Source organism: Nicotiana sylvestris, chromosome 6 (genome assembly GCF_000393655.2).
Source record: "Nicotiana sylvestris chromosome 6, ASM39365v2, whole genome shotgun sequence".
Taxonomy (NCBI): domain Eukaryota; kingdom Viridiplantae; phylum Streptophyta; class Magnoliopsida; order Solanales; family Solanaceae; genus Nicotiana; species Nicotiana sylvestris.
The window spans coordinates 34805856-34829544 of NC_091062.1; the positions used below are offsets into that span (position 1 = coordinate 34805856).

Consider the following 23689-nt stretch of genomic DNA (forward strand, 5'->3'; position numbering starts at 1 on the left):
GGGTTCTGGCTTATGTACCAGGACAGGGCATCTCCGGTTAGATTTCTCATGAAGAGCTCCATTCGGATCCTCTCATCTTTTCCGACCCCTATGAGCTTGTCACAGTATGTTCTAATGAACCTTGGGATCACCTATTCCATCAAACATTTTGAACTTGGAAGGTTTGTAACCCTCCGGCAGTTCTATGTCTGGTTGTATGCATAGATCCTCAAAATTCATACCTTCTACCCCTTTGCCTTCTTCGACACCCTGAACTCGACTTGTTAATTTCTTGAGTTCCTCGGCCATGTTCTTGATGAGCATGTCCTTCTCAGCGGATTCTGGTGTATAAGAGATTGGTTGAGTAGAGTGAGGTACAGTTTCCACATATATAAGGTTGTTTTGGTGAGTGTCAGGGACTTGGGTGTAGTGGTGGTCGTTGGTTGAGTTATGAGGGTCGGGAATAAGTTATGGTGTGTTTTGAGGAATGTGAAAGGTAGTGGCTTGTGGGTACTAATTGGTTGAGGATGGTGTTGTGGTGGAGTTGGTATTGGCAAAGGATTGGGATTTTGAGGTGGAGTTGCATATGGATGTGGTGCGGGAGGAGGCTGGCTTGGTGTGTTTTAGGGAGGGCTGGGTTTTTGGTATTTTGTTGGTTGATGTTAGGGACGTTTAGGGTGAGGGAGAGGTTTCTAAGTTGTGGACCTGCTCGAGTTCTCCCTGTAACTCCAGTATCTTTTGTTCCAATCGCAAAACCAAGTCATTTGGTGTCGGAGTACTCCGACCGTCTGAAGTTTACGCATTCTCAGCATTTTCCTTTTGAATACCACGTAAGTCATCCATCTTATCTTTACCTCTACTTCTCGTATTACTTGGGGGAGGAGTAGGGCCTCTGGATCTGGTGTGATATGCTGATGATGCCAGTATGTGCAAACCAACCTTAGGGGATGAGAATAATAAAGAATAAAGAAAAGCAAAAAGGTAAACAAGTCAGTAAGGATTCTGAAATGTTTGCAGTATTTAAACACATATTGCGGGAATGTAAATTCGCATCCTAATTTGGGAGCCTCGTTGTGCCCGAGGTAGACCTAGTAACAAATAGATTTGGAAAAATTCAGTGCCAATAATTTCCTCATTTCATTAATGTAAAAATAGACGACTCCAAAACGACACTATATAAGATAATGTTACTAATGACACTTGGCCTTATTACATTAAAAAAGCAAGTAAACCTAATCTACTTGGTCCCAGAAGGATCCTCTCCACACTTGATGCTCTTGTCAATCAGTTCCCCCAGTTCGCGCAGGTTCAGTAGTAAGAATGCCCTTGCCAAATGTCCTCCTTCATTTCCCTCAACATTCTGGCAATCAGTGACCCTCTTTCTCATTTTCCCTTCCATTTACATCAGACTGTACTCCAGATATTCCAACCTTTCGTTGGATTTGACAGCCCTCTCTTTCCGCTCATTGATTATTTCCATGTTGGCCTTCGTGGAAATTCCTGACGGTATTGACCCTTTTGGATATTCTAGCAACCAAACTTGCAGCAACAAATTGCAACCCTCGAAGAATCTGAACCCCTTCTGACAGCGTTCTAAGTCCTGGTACATGTCTGCAATGATCATAGGGACAATGGTATTGTCTGCCCCTCGATCCTGTCCATTAAAATTTTAGTCACCATGACCAGCCTAGTGTGGATTCTGTCCCCTTGGGTCGGGAACACTAGCATGCCCAAGAAACACACGATGAACACAAAGACCCTACGGTGAATCCAACCCATGGAGGTGATGGAGAATTCATCATTGAAAATACGGTAAGACCTGTTGTGGCCATATCATTCATAGAAAAAGTCGAAAGGTATGTAGGATTCTTTCAAACACTTCAAGTCATCATTCTTCTTTAACCCCATCATCTTAAGAAATCCCCTAATGGTGCGATTTTCAGGTACCAATAGACCAGGGCTATCCCAAGGCAACCCAGCGAATCCCCCTATTTCTTCCAAGAGAGGGGTCATTTCTATGCTTCTAAAGCGGAACACAACCCTTTCTTTGTCCCAGAACATGGTGGCGGCTTCGATCAACATTTTATTTGTCTGAAGGTCCAGCAAAGAAGGCAAATTTCCTAAGACCCTTTTCACATGGTTTTGGTCACATGAAGGAAGATCCCTCCACCAATCTAGCAAAAGTGAAGGTATGCTACCGACCATGCCGAACCTGGGGACTTCGTGCCTCATTTTTCTGCAAAACAAAATATGGTTAGGCCCTTTCCACCTCCAGTTTCATCTATTTATACAACAATGATTAGCATATTGGCACTTATTTCTCCAAAATTAATGCACACAATCGTGGTTGCGTCTGTTGGGATTATGGAAAACCCGATGGTCTTTTGGGTGAGGCTTGTCTTAAAGGGTTATTATGTGGACAACATATTAACTCGGCTAGGTTTGACCATGATGCATACAAAATTAATTAGATTAAGGTTGTTATAGAGGTCTTGACTGGGTCCCTCATGAGGAAAACTTGAGGGGGGAAAACACAGAATCGTAGAACGCACCACTGATCGACTAGTTTTACCGCAAATACACCTTTCCGAATTTTAAAGGGTGACATATAGGAAGAGCGCAAACACTCATCAAGCGTTGCTATAGGATTGATTAGGCACGAGTGGAATATGATGTTGAGCATGATTTATGAAACAATAAATAGCATGTTGTGAAGTATTTGCACGTTTAAAAATGATAAATGCAGTATTTAAATAATTGAAATATAGTTACAGGAAGAAAACAAAGAGACAAGTCAGTTTCAGGAAATAAAGTAAATCATAAATGCTTGAAAATAAGCAATTAAATCCAAGTAAAGAGGGGAAAGGGGAAGGGTGCATAGGATAAAGCATGCTTAACATTAATTCACAAAAACAAGTTCGCTATGATAAGAGCATAAAATATCCCCAGCAGAGTCTCCATGTTGTCGCGCCCCCTTTTTCCTCGTAGAGTCCGGGTTTCGACATTCATTGGGAACAACTCATTTCCTTTCAGGAATTGGGTATTTGAAATTGAAGAGTCGCCACCTAACGGATTTAAGGTGCGTTAGGACACCTAGAGAAAATAACTCATGAAACCGGTTTACATTACCAGAGGCTTGAGTAAGGGCTCGAAATAACCTTGAGGGGAAGGTATTAGGCACCCCTCGAGGTTCACAACGGTGGGTCCTGACCAAACTCATTTTTTGTGAATTAGTCATTTAACAGATAGGCGGTCTAATCACACATATAAGATAAAGGATATTTAACATATAAGCAATCTAAGCACACATGTGTAAATAAGATGAGGGAAGTCCTAGGTTTGTTAGCCTATAGGATCACATCTGTGCAATACCCGGTAAACCTTCCTCAACTAGAGGGGTTACACGTGGCATTAGCACACAAGTCATCATATTCTTTACTACCTAATTACCTTCCCTTTGGTCATAGCCTAAAGCGTTCTAGCAACCTTAAGATGTATCGTATACGTGCACTACCCGTCCCTTTACTTATATAGTCCCGGAGCTATTTAGGACTTCTAATTAAGGCAGATCTAGACTCTCCTACAGTACTTGAAAGGAGAAAACTCTAGGCGACAAACAAAACGCGTAGGACTGGACCAAGGATAAAACAATTAAAAGGCTCACATTTTACCTCCACAAATAGTGCAAGCAAGTACACGTCTCAAACAGTAGTGTTTCAGACACTTTTTTAAAAACGAATCCTAATAACAGGATATCTAGGTGAGCAAAAATCTGAACATATGCAAAGTTGCCAGGCAAGCCAACGCGATGAGTTAAAAGGCTCACATTTTACCTCCACAAATAGAGCAAGCAAGTGCACGTCTCAAACAGCAGTGTTTCAGACACTTTTTAAAAAATGAATCCTAATGACAGGATATCTAGGTGAGCACAAATTAGAACATATGCAAAGTTGTCAGGCAACCCATTTTCCATAATAGGTCATGATGGCGCCCAACACCGTTGTTTGGCAAGACAACGTGGAAGTATTAGTGAATTCTTATTTTACTTATCCAAAACAGTTACAACATTTGTTTTCTTAATATGCAATTAAAAGCTGGTGATAATATGCAACATTCATTAATAATTATACAATCAAAAGAAACGTCTACTAATGTGTGTGCCAAGACATGGTGTCACAAGTTGTGGGCAACTAGTAGAATATACAAAATAATACATCTACCCCACTGTCTGAAACAGAATAGACAGTCAAAAGTTAGGAAGACTCCATCGAGCTGTTGATCGGCACTAGAAGGGAAGCAGCTCACCATGGAAGTCTCGAACTATGATCAGGGACGCGCATCGGTCTGATAGCCAGATGAACCTGCCTCAGATCCTGTACAATTAAGTACAGAAGTGTAGTATGAGTACATAAACAATATGTACCCCGTAAGTATCCTGTCTAATCTCGAAGAAGTAGAGACGAGAAGTCGACTTGACACTTACTAGGGTCAAATAATATGAGAGATGAGTTATACTGAGCATGGATAAAATAAATAATTAGCAGTGTATAGCAAGAACTAACAAGTCTTCTCCTAGGTAATGTCACAGCTGGCAACTCCCATTCCAGAACAAATAATAAACCCAAGTCATAGGATAATACTGAGTAAAGCATGCGCAAGTAGTGCCGAGGTCATATAGCCCGATCCAATATAAAAGTAAATTGTGCACTGCCTAGGGTCGAACGGCATGAACCATAGATGCATCTATTACCCCGATCGCGAATCAACCATGCGACACAGTCAATGTAATTAAACATAGCAACAAGCAGACAAGAATACATAACTGAGGAGAAATTAATCACTGAGTTATCAACTTCTCTTTAAGAAGGCCAAGAAGGATCGTGATCCTCTTAACTAGTCTCATTTATCATAATCACCAATATTTAAGCAATCCAAATTAAACATAGCGTTGCAAGAATGCTACATAAAGCATGTTTTTGGGCCCTAAACTACCCGGACTTAGCATAATAGTAGCTACACACGAACTCTCGACACCTAGTGCGTGCGTAGCCCCCATATTTAATGGAAAATTATTAGATTACATCACCTATGAGGACAATTCCCTCTTACAAGGTTAGATAGGAGACTCACCTCGCTCCAAAGTGCATTTCCAATGCCAAGAACGAGCCCGAACTCTCAATTTGGAGCTGAATGATCCCAAACTAGATAAACGAGGTAGGAACTAGTCAATACAAGCTCACAAGATCACATCCTAACTATTAAAGCAATTTTACAACCTTAAACACAAGTTTCCTAAAATCCGACCCCGGGCCCAAGTGCCCAGATTCCAAAATTTTTCGAAGAAAGTTGTTCTTTGTAACCTAAGGATCAATAATATATAATTTCTACTTCGCTTCATACCCAATTTCGTGGAAAAATCTAAGCTTTATAAAAACCCTAGGTTTTGCTCTAACCCCATGATTTTACCTAAATCCTAGTGTTTAATCTACCTAGGACACAGGTATTAAACTAAGAATAGGTGGGATAAACTTACCTCAAGATGCTAGGTGGAAGTCTTCTCTCAAAAGCTCCCAAAATCACCAATTGAGGAGTGAAAAGTGGCAAAAATGACTTAGAGCCCGTATTAAATGAAGCTCACAGCTTCAGCGATTTCTGCATCTGCGGTCCTGCTTCTGCAAGAAATTGGGCACATCTGCGGAACCGGCCAAGCAGGTTGCGATCGCTTCTGTGGTCTTGAAGCCGCTTCTGCGGCTTGGGAGCCACTTCTACGGTTCTGGGCATGGCCTACCTTGGCCGCATCTGCGATAGGCAGACCGCTTCTGTGGTCTCGCACCTGCGGTCGACCAACCGCAGGTGCGGTTATGACAGAAGCAGATGCTTCAGCACTTCTCAATATTTCCAACTTCACTCGAGCCCCGTCCGATTGACGCTCAGGGCTCTCGGGCCCCGCCCGAACATACCGACAAGTCTGAAATCATGAAACGGACCTACTCGAACCTTTGGAACGCCCGAAACAACGTAAATCTAAGAATCACCCCCTAAAACCAATTGAATCAAACTTATGAACTTCAAGTTCTTAATTTTCCTCTAACGAGCCGAAACACCCTTAAACTACTCGGATTGACATCAAATTTTGCGGGCAAGTCTTAAATGTTATATTGGACCTATACCGGGCTCCGGAACCAACATACAAGCCTTTTACCCATGTGATCAATCATTATTTAGTTTCTTTAAATCCTTAGAATTTCAGTTTAAAATTTCTAATAAAAATTCATTACTCGACCTAGGGACCTCAGAATTCAATTCCGGGCATACGTACAGGTCCCATATTTTTCCTACGGACCCTTCGGGACCGTGAAAACACGAATCCGGGTCTGTTTGCTCAAAATGTTGACCAAAGTCAAACTTAGCCTTTTAAAAAAATCTTAAGGAATCAAATAAGTGTATTTCAACCCAAATTCTTCCAATTCCCGAACCAACCATCCCCGCGGGTCGTAAATTAGTTAAAGAAAGCACGGAAAGTTTTATTTAGGGAAACGGGGTTCTAAAAAGCAAAACGACCAGTCAGATCGTTACAATGTGCAATGTGGAAAAGACAGCCCTGATATGCCAGAGTTCAGAGAGATCTCAAGGATCCCTAAGCAGTACACATACTAGAGGGGCAGAACTTAATAACCTTAGAGTAAGTGAGAGTGCTTGAAAAGACTTAGTGAAAACAAGGTGGAGATAACTTCTTAGGAGTGTAAAAAGATTTTCTGGAATAGACCAGTTTTAGGAAAATACTAGGAATGAAATCCAGTTTTTAGAAAAATACAGATAACCTTTTTGAAAACAGTTCAAAAGAGAGCAAGATTCAATAGGCAGCCAATCAATCATAGAAGGTTTAGATTCACAGGCACTTTAGTAGGTAGGTTTGCACACAAGGGTGAAAGGAATTGGGAACATATAGAAATCTCATTGAGGGTGCATGAATAGGGGCAGGGAGGCATTTAGACAACATAGAACACTTAGGAGCTCCATAGTCTTAATGAATTAACCAGGATATCATGCAACTAAGACATGGAGCAAAGATGTAGAAGACAGAATCAGACACACAAGTAGGGTCATAGCATGATCACATAGCTAAAAGATTGATCATAAATCAACACACAGGCTGGTCAAGCATCAGATAAACAAGTAAAGTGTAGACATACTAGTTGTACGTTGAATAGGACAGAATTTAGGCATGCTTGAACAAAGAAGTCAAATACATAATGAACTAATGCAGGAATGAAACACATAGAGTTTGGATTTCAATTGTAACTAGAGACATACCAGTTGAGGAAAAAAAGTGCCGAATATAGAGCAAGTATAGTCTCACTATCTAGCCTTGGCTAGACCCACAATAGCACAAGTAACATAAGTAGCCAAGAAGGAGAAGAGTTTGAGTGTGTGTGTACTATGAACTAATGTTCGTGTCTGTAGAATGAGAATGCACACATATATATATAGGAGTCGAATAGTAAAGATAAGTAAGGCAAGGAAGATTGTCATTGCAAAAATAAGGTAAGAAAATAATCAAACAATCAATCAAGTAAAGTTAGTCATGAACAAATTAGTAGTAAAACTAGGCTAGTACTACTTGATTTAAGGAAAATTGTATATGAAATCAATCAGTAATGAAGGGCTAGGTTAAATAAGTCAAGAACTAACTCCAAAATCAATTAGAAGTTGGTTCTAAAAATCAAAGCATAAAATCAGGCCAGTAGAACCAATTATTAATCGCACATAATGTAAGAACAGGTAAAATCTAATAAGGAAACGCCTGTATTAAAGGAAATCCCAATTTCAAGCACTAATTTAGGTAAGTAAAATTAATTAACAATTAGTCGACAGAGCTTAAGGCAAATGGGTAGAAATAGTAAAATGATCGGTTAAATAATTAGAACTATAAGAGATTAGGCAGAAGTACAGAAACATATAGTAAACAAAATAAATAAGAAAACCCTAATAGATACTCAGAGACGAAAACGTTTAAAAGTTAAATATTTTGTAGAAAATCTGTTGCAATCAAGACCCTAATTCTAGGGTAAACCAAAATTAGTCAGGAATAATAATTGTCACGACCCAGATTTCCCACCCTCTGGAGTCGTGATGGCGCCTACTAATGTGATCTAGGCAAGCTAATCCTTTGAACTAATTACGTCATTATCCATTCATTACCTTTTAACAATTATAAAACAACTACGTGTAAACAATGAAAATTTAGAATGATTGGAAGAAAACGATAAAATATCTGAACATGTAACTATTACAATAGTTTAAGCCTTAATCACCCAGAACGGGTGTCGCAGTACCACAAACGATCTAAGAGTGCTAAATTCAAAGTCCGAAAAATAAAAGACACACTGTTTCTGAAGCGAAGAGATGAAACAGGAGGATAGAGGAGATGCCAGGGCCTGTGGACGCCTGTAGGTCTACCTTGGATCTCCGTGTGGATTGAAGGTAGCCTCCAAACTACGGTCCAAAAACTGCTCCAAGATATACACATAGTGCAGAGTGTAGTATCAGCACAATTGACCTCATGTGCTGGTAAGTGTCTAGCCTAACCTCGGCGAAGTAGTGACAAGGCTAGGACCACTCTATCAGATAAACCTGTGCAATTCAAATATATACAACGGAAAAGAAGTATAGAAGTAAACAGTCAAGTATGGGAGGGGGCATGCTGCGGGGGAGATATCAATTCCGAATAGAAAGACAACAGGTAAATGAAAGAAGCAATATATCTCAGATATCAACAAAAGAACCAGAAATCAATTAATGCACGGCATCACCCTTCGTGCTTTTACTCTCATCCTCACCAAAGCAATCATATAATGAAAACGTACACGGCATCACCCTTCGTGCTTTTACTCTATTTCCTCACCATATAATCAATGTAATCGGCACGGAATGATACATCGTGCGGCAGGCATCACCCTTCGTGCTTTACACTCTTTCCTCACAAAAACAATACACAACATCACCCTTCGTTCTTTAACTCTCTTCCTCACCCAAACAACAATCACAAACAACAGGGCAAGGAAAATAAATGAAATTGCAATAATAATCCCAGCAAGGGAACAATAATCCAACAACAAGTCCCGGCAAGGGACAACATCAAAACAACAACCAAATCCCGGCAAGGGAGTCAATGTAGTGAATCTTTTCTCTTTTTTCGCTTTTACTTCACAACTCGCTTTACAACTTGAGCCAACGCTCCAAGAATTCGATTACCACTTATTCTTTCACAATTTGTTATACAACTTGAGTCAACGCTCCTCATAGGTCACAATTTCTTCCATAAACTTTGCCCAACAAATAGAAATCTCTACCAAGGCATGAATAATACAACGAAGTCATGATAAGCACAAAAAAATAGGACTCACGGGCATGCTAGACACCAACGTATAGATACTCATCACCATGCATATACGTCGTACTCAACAATTACCACATAGCAAATAGGACTCGACTCATAATCCCTCAAGCTAAGGTTAGACCAAACACTTACCTCGATGCCACGACCACAATTCACATTTCAATTATAGCTTTACCCCTTAATTCCACCACCAATTCGCTCGTAACTAGTCACAAGTTACTTAATTACATCAATAAACACTAAATGAATCAATTCGAATGCATGAAATGAGATTTCCAAAGTTTTGCCCAAAAAATCAAAAATTGCCCCCGGGCCCACAGGGTCAAAACCCGAGGTTCGAACCAAAACCCGATTACCCATTCCCCCACGAACCCAAATATATAATTTGTTTTGAAATTGGACCTCAAATCGATGTCTAAATCCCCAATTTTTGAAAAACCTAGGTTCTACCCAAAACACCCAAATTTCCCCCTGAAAACCATTGATTTTAAGTTGAAATCATGTTAAAAGATGTTAATGATTGAAGAAAACTAGTTAAAAATGACTTACAAATGATTTGAGGAAGAAGAAGCCTTTGAAAAATCGCCCTAGTGTGTTTATGTTTTGAGAGGATATGAAAAATGGGCTAAAATTCGTCTAAGTATAAAAATTGCAGGTCTCGGAAGTGGGAATTGCGAACAGGGGTTCGAAATTGCGAACCCCGACCTCTGGTGGCTTGGGAATTGCGAAACAGGACTCGTATTTGCGAACCCTTCAGGAAATTTGGGCTTTCGCATTTGCGATCAGAAATGTCGCATTTGCGACTTCAAGCATTTCCAGCATACATCGCATTTGCGAGGTCGGAATTGCGAGGAACATCTCGCATTTGCGAGGAAGGACAGGCCTGGGCTAGTTCGCATTTGTGAACAAGCCCTAGCATTTGCGATACCGCATTTGCGAGCCAGGCTTCACAAATGCGAAGCCTGCAGGCCTGATCATACCAGCAAAAATCCAGCAATTTTCGAAGTTCAAAATGCACCCCGTGGCCTATCCAAAACTCACCCGAGCCCTCGGGGCTCCAAACAAAATATACACCCAACCTCAAAAACATCCCACGTATTATTCGTGTAATCAAATCACCAAAATAATATCATGAACATCGAATTAAACCTCAAGATCAATGAAATTTCTCAAAACTTCTTTAACCATCAAATTTTGCAATTAAGGTCTGAATCACGTCAAATGGATTCTATTTCTTACCAAACTTTACCGACAACACATATAAATCATATTGAACCTGTATTGGGCTCCAGAACCATAATACGAGCCCGATACCACAGGTTTCACATAACATTTCACTTTCAAAAACCTTTATATTTTTCAGAAAATAATTTCTTTCAAAAATTCATTTCTCGGGCTTGGTACCTTGGAATTCGATTACAGACATACGCTCAAGTCCCATATTTTCCGACGGACCCTTCAGGACCATCAAATCCCGGGTCCGGGTCCGTTTACCTAAAATGTTGACCAAAGTCAAATTAATTCATTTTATAGTCAAAATTTATCATTGTTTTCACATATTTTCACATATAGGCTTTTCGGTGATGCGCCCGTACTGCGCAAGCAAATTGAGGTGATGCTAAAAGAGGTTTTTAAGGTCTCAAAATGCAGAATTCACTTTTAAAACAAGTTAACAATAATAATAATAATAATAGGGAAAGATCAGAAAATATCGAGGTGGAAGTACTACAAATTTACAGAATAAATACCAAAATAAACATGAAATCATTTCAGATCTGAGAAGATCTAAACAGATTCAACCAAAAATTAGCCAGATCCATAAAAAAAATAGAGGTTGAACCAAATGTGATTTGAACCGGAGATTTGAAACCCTAAAAATACGAAGATATTCGTACTTACAGGTATTGGGATGAACAAAGACGGAAATAGTCAAGACATGAAAGATTTTAAACCAGATCTGGCTTGAGCTTGGCCAGATTTGTTTTGCCATGTTAGGAAGCAACTAAATAGGGTCGTAGACAATTAACCAGCAGTGAAGAGAGACCAATAATGTAAGGGAATCCATGGCTGATTCCATTTTGGGTCGGAATTAGAGGGGGTAACATGTGACGGTGCTAGGGTTAGAGAGGGGTGAGGGACGAGAGCATATGAGGGCGGAGGGTTTAGAAAAATGGGTAGGGTTAGGGTTTTGATATATTAAAATGGGTCGGTTGATTTAGGGTCGTTGATCTTCTGAGACCAACGGCCAGGATTAGATGTCTAGGTGGGTGGGTTTAATTAAATGGGTATTTGATTTTGGGTTTGGTTTGGACGGGTATGGGTATGGGTAATTAGGCTAGGCTAGGTCTGAAATTGGGTATTTTCTAGGTGCTAGATTCTAAATACCCAATTAATTTAGGAAATTAATTTTACAAAATAATTTGTAAATGATAAAAATGTGATTTGTGCATGAAAATGCTTTAAAATACTTACTTAATATTTTAAAAATATGAAAAGTTATTTTCTGTATAGATAATATAATTGTACATATATATAGGCTATTGGTGCAAAATGTGCAATTCTAGCCTAAAAATACAAATGTGATTGTAAAAAAAATGCAGTTAAAAAATTTAAGCATTATATGGTCATAAATGATGAATTTAGATGATTAAATCATCATAAAGTAATATGAGTAATAATTATTGTATATTTGTATAAATAAAAATACATAAATAAATTGATTTAAGGCCTTTAAAATTATAGAAAAATTATAAAAAAAACTTGTGCATGTTTGTAAATGCATATACAATATTTTGAATGTATGTATGCAAATTTAAATATATATGAAGGAAAAATTGGGTATCAACAGCTGCCCCTCTTTACCCAGGAGGATGAAAAGTTTTCGGGTAAAGAAATGATGGCCAATTTTGACCGAATGGGATGTTTAAAAAATAGAGGCCGGACTCAGGTCTTCGAGCTACCTACATATCCCTGGTTTTACAAGAATCAAGTCATGTGTAGTTCCGGATTTATCGGCGGAATATACTGATGAGGTCATCGCAAGAACGGACACAAAGTTTCGGGATAGGTGAAAGAATAGTTACGATGAGAGGTCAAGTTTGATATAACTGAGGGGATCGAAGCGGGATTGCTCACCAGATCACCTGCAAATAAAGATACTACAAGCATATATTCGTGCGGAAATTTAGACATTATGCAGATTCCCTTCGGACCATGAAAGTTGTCTTCAGACGGTTGAGGATGGAATCCTTAGACCATGATATCCTGGGCCATGAATTATGAGATAATAGATTCGCAGGCCATGAAATGATGTTCTCGGGGTGATGAAAATGGTGCCTCCGAACCATGACACCTTTAAATAATGATATGCAAATTTGAGAGATCCTCAGGCCATAGCATGGTGTCTTTCGGCTATGAGGATGATGCTTTTAGACTATGGCGCCTTTGGATAGGTTGGCGATATTTCAGCTCATGAGATGTAATAATATGATGCTAAAGTGAACAATACGAGGCTTAGTCTTGTGAGGTTAAGGGTAGAGCTTAGCCCGAAAGAGGAGTAAATAGATAGTGTCGGAATAGAGCAATATTTATGCAAGGAGGGACAATACATAGTCCCACGAGAAGGCAATGCTTAGCCTTATGCAAAATCGGAGACAAAGCTTAGTCTCGTGCAAGATGCGAGACGAGGCTTAGTCCCATGCGGATGAAAGGCAGGGCTTAGCCTTATGCAGATATAGAGGTAGGACTTAGCCTCATGCAAGGTTCGGGACAGGGCTTAGTCCCATGCAAATGGAAGGCAGTGCTTAGCCTTATACAAATATGGAGGTAGGGCTTAGTCTCATGCGAGATTTGGGATAGGTCTTAGTCCCATGCAAATGGAAGGCAGTGCTTAGCCTTATGTAAATATGGAGGCAAGGCTTAGCCTCATGCGAGATTTGGGATAGGGCTTAGTCCCATGCAAATGGAAGGCAGTGCTTAGCCTTATGAAAATATAGAGGCAGGGCTTAGCCTCATGCAAGGTTTGGGACAGGGCTTAGTCCCATGCAAATGGAAGGCAGTGCTTAGCCTTATGCAAATATGGAGGCAGGTCTTAGCCTCATGCAAGGTTTGGGACAGGGCTTAGTCCCATGCAAATGGAAGGCAGTGTTTAGCCTTATGCAAATATGGAGGCAGGGCTTAGACTTATGCAAGGTTTGGGACAGGGCTTAGTCACATGCAAATGGAAGGCAGTGCTTAGCCTTATGCAAATATGGAGGCAGAGCTTAGCCTCATGCAAGGGCTTAGTCCCATGCAAAGAACGAATAGCAAATAAAGGTAGAATGTATCTTAGTTGGGGATACGTTCAGTGTCTGGTGGCCCGTTTGATAGTGATTTTGCTTCGTGTATATATATTTGCAAATTCTATTGCTACCTCAGATGTGCCTGCGCTCTAAGAAAATTGTAAATTTCATAAGGGGAGGTTGGCTCATGCCTTCATCTGTTGGTCTTGCTCTGCTCTGTTCTGGAGGCCTTGTTTGAGTTTCCCTGGGTAACACCTGACTGCTACGAAAATAGAGCTTTCAAATATATGCAATTATTGATAAAAATAGAGTTATTTTAGAAACATAGTGAAATATCAAGTAATTTTAGATGAACTAGTGATTGTAACACATTTTAGAGACATTCCAGCTTTCTCGTGTTAGAATTTTGAGGGTCCTTCTCAAAATTCTTCCCCAGTTTGGTAGATGATCCTTCGGTCACTCGCAAGTAACGAAACTTGTTGAACCTTCTTCGGAATTTTGAGAATCCTTCTCAAAATTCTGCCCCAGTTTCTTAACTAATTTCTGAATATCTGGCATATACTAGCGTCGGCTGGACTTACTCCGGAATTTTGACAGTCCTCCTCAAAATTCTGCCCTAGTTTTTGATCTTAGGGGGGGGATGGAAATTTTATTATGATATGACCGAACCAACAAGTCTACCTACATATCCCCTCTTAAATGGGAATCAAGTCAAGCGTAGTTCAATTACATCAGATGAAGGAATGTAAACAGTCTAAACATAGTATCTCTTGACTGCGTCTGAATTGATTGGTTTCGGCCAAACTTCTCTGTCTATTTCTGCAAGTATGAGTGCTCCTCATGTTAGCACCATGTGAACCATGTAAGACCTTTCCAGTTGGGAGAGAATTTCCCTTTGGCTTCGTCTTGATGTGGGAAAGATCTTCTTCAGCACCAGCTGCCCTAGTGCAAACTGTCTTTGTTTGACCCTTTTGTTGAAAGCTCTAGACATTCTGTTCTGATAAAACTGACAGTGACATACTACGTTCATTCTTTTTCCATCTATAAGGCCAATTGCTCATAGCAGCTCCTTATCTATTCTGCATCACTAAGCTCGGCTTTCTGTATGATCCTTAAAAAAGGAATCTCTACCTCGGCTTGGATGACAGCTTCGGTACTATAAACCAGCATGTAGGGAGTCACCCCAGTTGATGTGCAAACTATAGTGCGGTATCCCAATAAAGCAAAGGGTAGTTTGTCATGCCATTGTTTGTGGTTTTCTACCATCTTCATTAGTATATTCTTGATGTTTTTGTTGGCAGCTTCTACGGCTCCATTCATTTGAGGTCTATAGGTTGTGGAATTGTTGTGCTTGATTTTGAAAGTTTCGCACATGGCTTTCATCAGATTACTGCTGAGATTGGCGGCATTATCAGTGATGATTGATTTTGGAACTCCAAACCGGCAAATAATCTGGTCGCAGACAAAATCTCCCACGACTTTCTTAGTTACTACCTTATAGGATGCAGCCTCTACCCATTTTGTGAAGTAGTCAATGGCTACTAGAATAAACTTGTGCCTGTTTGAAGTAGTGGGCTCGATTGGACCGACGACATCCATTCCCCAAGCAACGAATAGCCAAGGTGATCTTGTTGCATTGAGCTCATTTGGCAGCACTTATCGGCATGCACTTGACATTGGTAGCATTTTCGGACATACTAGATGCAATTTGTCTCCATATTCATCCAGAAGTAACCGGCCCTAAGTATCTTCTTGGCCAAGATGAAGCCATTCATATGTAGGTCGCAGGTCCCAGCATGTATCTCCTCCAGTAGCCTAGAAGCCTCTTTTGTGTCGACACATCTTAGCAATCCCAAATCAGGAGTTCTTCTGTATAAGTTCCCTCCGCTGTGGAAGAAGTGATTGAAAGATCTCTGAAGTGTGCATTTCTGAGCATGGTTCGCATGCTCCGGATATTCTCCCTTCGCTAAATATTCTTTGATATCATGAAACCAAGGTTTCCCATCTGTTTCTTCTTCAACATGGGCACAATATGCTGGCTAATTATGGATTCTCACTAGGATGGGATCAATGAAATTCTTGTCTGGATGTTGTATCATTGATGACAAAGTGGCCAGTGCATCTGCAAACTCGTTCTGAATTCTGGAAACATGCCGAAACTCTATCTTCGTGAACCTTTTTCTCAATTCCTGTACATGGTGCAGATATAGCAATATCTTGGAATTCTTGGTGGCCCACTCTCATTGGACCTGGTGCACAAGCAAATCTGAATCACTATTACCACCAGCTCCTGAATATTCATGTCGATTGCCATGTTAAGCCCTAGTATGCAGGCTTCATACTCTACTATGTTGTTCGTGCAAGGAAATCTGAGTTTAGAAGATACCGGGTAATGTTGACCTGTTTCTGATACCAAAACTGCTCCAACGCCCACTCCTTTGAAATTTGCGGCTCCATCAAAGAACATTCTCCAACCGTCATATACTTCAGTAATGTCTTCTCCCATGAATGATACTTCTTCATCATGAAAATATGTTTTTAAGGGTTTGTGTTCTCCTCCCACCGGATTTTCAGCAAGATGGTTTTCTAATGCTTGTCCTTTGACCGCCTTTTGAGTTATATAGATGATATCGAACTCACTTAACAGTATCTGCCATTTGTCTAACTTCCCAATTGGCATGGGTTTCTAAAATATGTACTTCATAGGGTCTATCATGGATATGAGGTATGTGGTATAGGCACAGAAGTAATGCCTCAATTTCTGGGTCGTCCAGATCAAAGCACAGCAAGTGCGTTCCAGCAGAGAGTATTGTACTTCATAAGGTGTGAATTTCTTACTTTGGTAGTATATGGATTGCTCATTTCTCCCTATCTCGTCATGTTGTCCCAGAACACGTCTGAAGACTCCATCTAACACAGATAGATAGAGTACCAAAGGTCGACTTGGCTCTGGTGGGACCAAGACCTGTGGCGTGGATAAGTACTCCTTGATTTTGTTGAAACTTTCTGACACTCCTTGGTCCAGCTTGTTTCAGTATCTTTCCTCAGCATCTTGAAGATGGGTTCACATATGACTGTGGATTATGCTATGAAGCGACTGATATAGTTGAGACGTCCTAGGAAACTCATCACGTCCTTTTTGCTCCTAGACGGCGGTAACTTTTGAATAACCTTAACCTTAGACGGGTCCAGCTCGATCCCTTGACGGCTGACAATGAATCCCAGTAACTTTCCTGCGGGAACCCCAAATGCACACTTTGCGGGGTTCCGTTTCAAATTGTACTTTCTTAACCTGTCAAAGAACTTTCTCAAGTCTTCTATGTGGTTCACGGCCCTCCTGGATTTGATAATGACATCGTCCACATACACCTCTATTTCTTTTTGTATCATATCATGGAAGATGGTTATCATGGCTCTCATGTAAGTAGCCCCAGCATTCTTTAGAACAAATGGCATCATTTTGTAACATTATACCGCCCCCACGGTGTAATAAAAGTTGTTTTTTCTGTGTCTTCTTCATCCATCTAGATCTAGTGATAACCTACGAAGCAATCTACAAAGGATTGGAGTTCATGCTTGGTGCAGTTATCGATCAGGATGTGTATATTTGGTTGTGGAAAGACGTCATTGGGACTTGCTTTATTAAAGTCTCGATAGTCAACACATACTCTGACTTTCCCATCTTTCTTCAGAACTGGTACAATGTTGGCCAACCAGGTTGGGTACTCAACCAGTCTGAGGACTTTGGCTTTGATCTGCTTAGTAACTTCCTCCTTTATTTTCAGGCTCATATCTGGTTTGAATTTCCTACGTTTTTGCTTCACCGGCGGTCACATGGGATTAATAGGTAGCTTGTGACCCACTATGGACGTGCTCAAACCGGTCATGTTATCATATGACCATGCGGAAATATCCTCATATTCCTTTAAGAAACGAGTGTATTCCTCTTTCTCTATCGGTGATAAGTGAATGCTGATGCGAGTCTCCTTAACGATCTCGGTGTCCCCCAAATTTACTACATTTTCATCCAGGTTGGACTTAGGTTTATTCTCAAAGTTCTCAACCTCCCTGACAACTTCCTCAAGTATTTCATCTTCTTCATCCGAGTCATTATCCTCATATTGTGTTGCCTCATTGCATGTCACAGTCACCAGTTCATTAGGAAAAGTAATAATAACGTTGTAGAAAGAAAAAGTATGGAAGATAATAATGAATAATAAAGAGCAACGCATTTGATTAAAACTGAAACATCCAAACAAGTACGGCTCGATGAATTGAGCATTTATTTTGAAACAAGTAAGTCTTTAAAACAAAATTACTAAAAATCTTAGATGCCTAGAATGGCTATAGAAAAAAAATCTGCCAAGCTACCTAGGGACTTGGCGGGCGTGGGATGGTGTGGCAGTACAGTTCCTGAGAACGGCTTCCCTCTCCACAGTCTGAATAATGAGGACTTCTTCCTCCTCCTCCTTAATTATTGCACTGCAATCCATGTCTTCATCCTCCAGGAACAGATTCCTCAACCCAGCTAATGCTTTTTCTTCTGCAGTTCCCCATATTATATCAGCTTGGTGGAAAGTTTGACCCAAATGTGGTACTGGTTGCTCGAGAGGGTAATAGGGTTCGCGTCATGGAGGCGATCAATCATCATACTCTTTCCATGTATACTGGTATCTGAGCCCGAAGCTAGTACCATGACATTTCGGTTGTATCGGTTTGGTAATACCCTAGAGATTCTTCCCAAGCTCTTTGCCGGGTTCATACCCAGACCATGCCAGTATGCTTTCTATTTTACTACTCCACCATTTGTATTTCTCAATGACATTGACACGTTCGATGTGATGATAGGTTTCCCCTCCTAGCCTTCCTCTGTTCCCGATGACCGGGATGGTTTGACAGGTGTAGATGGGGTTACTTCCGTCGCCGTGAATGATCACCTCCTAATGGTTCCATTCGAATTTCATGGCTTGGTGTAGTGTGGAATCCACAGCCCCAGCGGCATGTATCCATGGTCGACCCAACAGAAGATTGTATGAAGCTGATATGTCAAGCACTTGGAATTCAACGTTGAACCAAGTTGGCCCCATCTACAGACAAAGATTAATCTCCCCAATCGTGGCCCTTTGAGACCCATCGAAAGCTTTTATGTTCATGCTTCCTACCCATATCTCATGGAAGCCTTTGCCCAATCTTTTCAGAGTATCCAACGGAAAAATATTGAGGCTTGAACGTCTATCAATCAAGATCCTGGCGATGAATTTGTCTTCAAATTGTACAGTGATATGTAATGCTCGGTTATGATTCAACCCTTCATGCGGTAATTCATCCTCGTAGAAGATTATCTTATAGCTTTCCAGCACCTGCCCTACCATGTTGGCCATCTCTCCGCAGGTGATATTGTTGGGTACATAAGCTTCACTCAACACCTTCATCAAAGCGTTCTTGTGCGCCTCTGAATTTTGCAATAGTGATAGTATGGATATCTGATCTGGGGTTTTGTTCAAATGATCGATGACGGAGTATTACCTTGCTTATACTTTCCTCCAAAGGTCCTCTGGCCCTATTTCAATGGTAGGTTGCTTGGTAGTGGCATCCATACTTGGCTATCCCAAGTGTTCAGGTGTATAAATTCTTCCGGTCCTAGTCATTCCTTGTGCAGCATCGGATTCCTCCATCTTTGCCTTTCCTTTTCACCTAGCTTCAGCAACGTAATCCCAAGGTAATGCTTTTGAATTGAAATGAGGTGTAGTTGATACTGTCACTATAAAAGATATGGTCACTTCCACTTCAAATGGAATAGGGGTGGCCGCAGGTGGAGCTACTTCTACTTCAAATGGGACCGATGCGACTACTTCAACCTCAACTAGCGACTGAGTCTGCATTACAACAGGAGTAAGTGTGACTGTAGGCTTAAAGTCATCGCCTTCTCGAATAATCCTGATTGACCCCTCAGGATCCCATTCCTCATCCATCTCTATCACATGTATTCCACCGCCTCTATTATCCAGGAGAGGATTGTTGCGGACATTGGGTGCGACTTCTTTTGCATGTATGACCTTGTTTTCAATTAGTGTCTATATCTTATCTTTCAATGTTCCGCACTCGTTAATGGTGTGCCCCTTCATACTAGAGTGATATGCACAAGTTTTGTTTGGGTTGACCCATTGAGAGGGATTCTCCACTGCCACAATGGGAATAGGAGTGACGTAACCAGCGGCATTCAACTTTTCATATAGTTGGTCGATGGGTTCAGCAATAGCAATGTATTGTCTTGGTGGTTTGCGGTCAAAATTGGGTCGTGATCTTGGATAATTTTGGCGAGTTGAAGGTGACTGGAAATGAGATGGTTGGGAATTATAGGTATGATAGACAGTGGCTGGTTGGGAATATCTGGGAGGTGAGGGTTGATATGTAGGTGGAGGTATTTGGTATGTGGGTAGAGGTGCTTGGTATGTGGGTGGAGATGTTTGATATGTGAGTGGAGATTTTGGGCCTTGAGACACCATCACTCTCCCCGTGTCTTTCTTCTTTGATATGCTGCTTGATTGTAATGACTTGTTTGTGGCCTGTAATGCCTTGAAGTTTGTTACCATTCCACTTTTGATGCCCTCTTCGATCCGTTCCCCAAGTTTGATGATATTAGAGAATTTATAGTTTTCAATAACCATCAACCTTTCATAGTATTGCAGATCCTGTGCTCTGACGCAGAACTTGTTCATCTGTTCCTTGTCCAATGTTGGCCTGACCTTGGCCGCTTCCGACCTCCAACGAGTAGCATACTCGCAGAAAGTCTTGGTAGGCTTCTTCTTGAGATTTTGGATGTAGAAGACATTTAGCGCATTTTTTGTGTTGAACCTGAATCGGTCCATGAAGTCGGATGCCATACTCACCCAGTTAGACCATTTTTTAGGGTCCTGGCTGATGTACCAAGACAAAGTATCTCCTATAACACTCCTCATGGAAAGCTTCATTTGGATCTTTTTATCCTTTCTGACCCCGACAAGTTTGTCACAATAGGTCCTTAGATGAACCCTGGGATCACCTGTACCATCAAACATCTTGAACTTGGGAGGTTTGTAACCCTCTGGCAGTTCTACGTTCGGTTGTATGCACAAGTCTTTGTAGTTCAATCCTTTTATCCTTTTACCTCCTTCGACACCCTGAACTCGACTTGTCAATTTCTTGAGTTCCTCAGCCATGTTCTTGATGAGCAAGTCCTTTTCAATGGATTCTGGTGTATAGGAGGTTGGTTGGGTAGAGTGAGGTACGGTACCACATATATAGGGTTCTTTTGGTGAGTGCTAGGGACTTGGGTGTAGTGGTGGTCATTGGTTGACTTTTGAGGATCTGGAATGGGTTGTGGTGTGTTCTGGGGAGTATGATAGGTACTGGTTTATGGGTACTAGATAGGTTGATGATGGTGTTGTGGTGGAGTTGGTATCAGTAAGGGATTGAGATTTTGAGGTGGTGTTGTATATTAATGTGGTGCAAGAGGGTTTTGTGGATGTTGGTTCAGTATATTTTGGGGAGGTGCTGGGTTTTTGGTGTTTTGTTGGTTGATGTTGGGGACATTCAGGGTAAGGGATAGGTTTGCTAATTTGCGGACCTGCTCAAGTTCTCCTTGTAGCTCCAGTATCTTTTGTTCCAACCTCAAAACTAAATCATTTGGCGCCGGAGTACTCTATCCGTCTGAAGTTTCTGCATTTTCCGCATTTTCCTTTCGAATACCACTTAAGTCATCCATTTTAGTTTTCCTTTTTATCTTTGTATTACTTGGAGGAGGAGGAGGTGGATGGCCTCTAGATCTGGTGTGATACGCTGATGATGTCAGTATGTGCGAACCAACCTTAAGGGATGGGAATAAAGAAAATAAAGAAAACAAAAAGTAAACAAGTCGGCAAGGGTTCTGAAATGTTTGCAGTATTTAAACATATATTTCAGGATTGTAAATTCGCGTCCTAATTTGGGAGCCTCGTTATGTCCGGGGTAGGCCTAGCGACAAATAGATTTGGTGAAATTCAGTGCCAATAATTGCCTCATTTTATTAATGTAAAAACAAACGCCCCAAAATAACACTAGATAAGACAATGTTACTAATGGCACTTGGCCTTACTACATTTAAAGCAAGTAAATCTAATCTATTTGGTCCCAGAAGGACCTTATCCAGACTAGATGCTCTTGTCGATCAGCCCCCCCCCCCAGCTCGTGCAAGTTTAGCAGTAAGAAAGCCCTTGCCAAATGTCCTCCTTTATTTCCCTCGGCGTTCTGGCAGTCGGTGACCCTTTTCCTCATCTTCCCTTCCAACTCCATTAGACTATACTCCAGATATTCCAGTCTTTTGCTGGATTTAGCAACTCTCTCTTTCCACTCATTGATAATCTCCATGTCGGCATTATGCTGCTCCATATGCTCAGCTTTAGACTCACGGACTCTTTTGCGCAGCTTGTTATACTTCACCTCTGCTTCAGCAACCTCGTCTATGACACTGTTTCCTGGACCAACCCTTCGCTCGAAGATCCTGGCTATGTTGTCATCCAACCATGAGGGGTAAAAGTATGAGTGACCCGCATGGTATCGGTCCGGCTCGATGGTATCCTTTTCCACAATAATCTTTGAGGTCCACATATGTTGTGCCTCATTCTTATATGGGATGGCGTCACCTTGAAAATCAGCTATGAAGTGACTCATCTTGGTGACTCGCGGTATGACCTGTCTCCTGCCTGCTTGTCTCATAACCTTGAGAGGAGCGTAAGGGTATATGCCCCCTAACCCAATCAACACCAAGTGTGGAAAATCCCTGATCTGATGATGAAGTCGTCTGTAGGGAACCACTCAAACATCCACCGGACCTAATCCTCGGTCAAATTGTTGAAAACCTGTACCCATCCCACAGTGTCCTCCAGTTAAGCAAACATGTCTGGAATATAGTTCATTCTTTTGGGATGATGGAAGGCTATGTGATCATTCCACGTCCTTCGTGGAAATTCTTGATGGTATTGTCCCTTTTGGAGATGTTCCAACAACCAGACCTATAACAGCAAATTGCAACCCTCAAAGAATCTGAACCCCTTTTGACATCGCTCCAAATCCCGGTACATGTCTGCAACGATCATTAGGACAATGGTGTATGTTTGTCCCTCAATCCCGTCCATTAATGTTTTGGCCACCATGGCCAGCCTGGTGTGGATTCTGTCCCCTTGGATTGGGAACACTAGCATGCCCAAGAAATACACAATAAACACGAAGACCCTGCGATGAATCCAACCCAAGGAGGTGATTGAGAACTCATCAGCAAAAATGCGGTAAGAGCAACTACGACCATGTTGTTCCTAAAGAAAGTCAAAAGGTATGTAGGAGTCCTTCAAGCATTTCAAGTTGTCATTCTTCTTTAGCCACATCATTTTCAGAAATCCCCTAGTAGTGCGATTTTTAGGTGCTAACAGACCAGGGCTATCCCAAGGCAACCTAGAAAATCCTGCTATTTATTCTAGAAGGGAAGTCATTTCTATGTACCCAAAGTCGAACACGGCCCTTTCCTTGTTCCAAAACATAGTGGCAGCCTCGATTAACATTTTGTTGGGCTAAATATCCAACAGAGAAGGCAAGTTTCCTAAGACTCGTTTCACTTGATTTTGGTCACATGAAGGAAGATCCCTCCACCAATCTACAAAAGTGAGGGTATGCTACCGACCATACCAAATCTAGAGACTTCGTGCCTCATTTTTCTGCAAAACAAATGATAGTTAGGCCCTTTCCCCCTCCAGGTTCGTCTATTTATACAGCAATGATTAGCATATTAGCACTTATTTCTCCAAATTAATGCACACAATCGTGGTTACGTCCGTTGGAATTATGGAAAACCCGATTGACTTTTGGGTGAGGTTTGTCTTAAAGGGTCATTATGCGGACAACATATTAATCCGGCTAGGTTTAACCATGATGCATGTACAATTAATTAGAGTAAGGCTACTATAGAGGTCTAGACTGGGACCCTCAAGCAGACAACTTGAGGGGGAAAGGCACGGAATCG

At 41.1% G+C, this 23689-nt stretch overlaps 2 protein-coding genes across 2 annotated transcripts; both read right to left on the reverse strand.

Moving 5' to 3' along the window:
- Positions 1-15356: 15356 nt before the first annotated feature.
- Positions 15357-16339, reverse strand: LOC138870471 (uncharacterized). The gene is made up of 3 exons (XM_070148276.1): positions 16060-16339; positions 15790-15908; positions 15357-15698 (listed from the first exon to the last, which is right to left on the reverse strand). The coding sequence occupies exons 1-3, from the start codon at positions 16337-16339 to the stop codon at positions 15357-15359; spliced, it is 741 nt and encodes a 246-aa protein (XP_070004377.1).
- A 3394-nt stretch (positions 16340-19733) lies between these two features.
- LOC138870472 (uncharacterized) lies at positions 19734-20858 on the reverse strand. Its single transcript, XM_070148277.1, has 2 exons — positions 20163-20858; positions 19734-19991 (listed from the first exon to the last, which is right to left on the reverse strand). The coding sequence occupies exons 1-2, from the start codon at positions 20856-20858 to the stop codon at positions 19734-19736; spliced, it is 954 nt and encodes a 317-aa protein (XP_070004378.1).
- Between the last annotated feature and the right edge of the window lie 2831 nt (positions 20859-23689).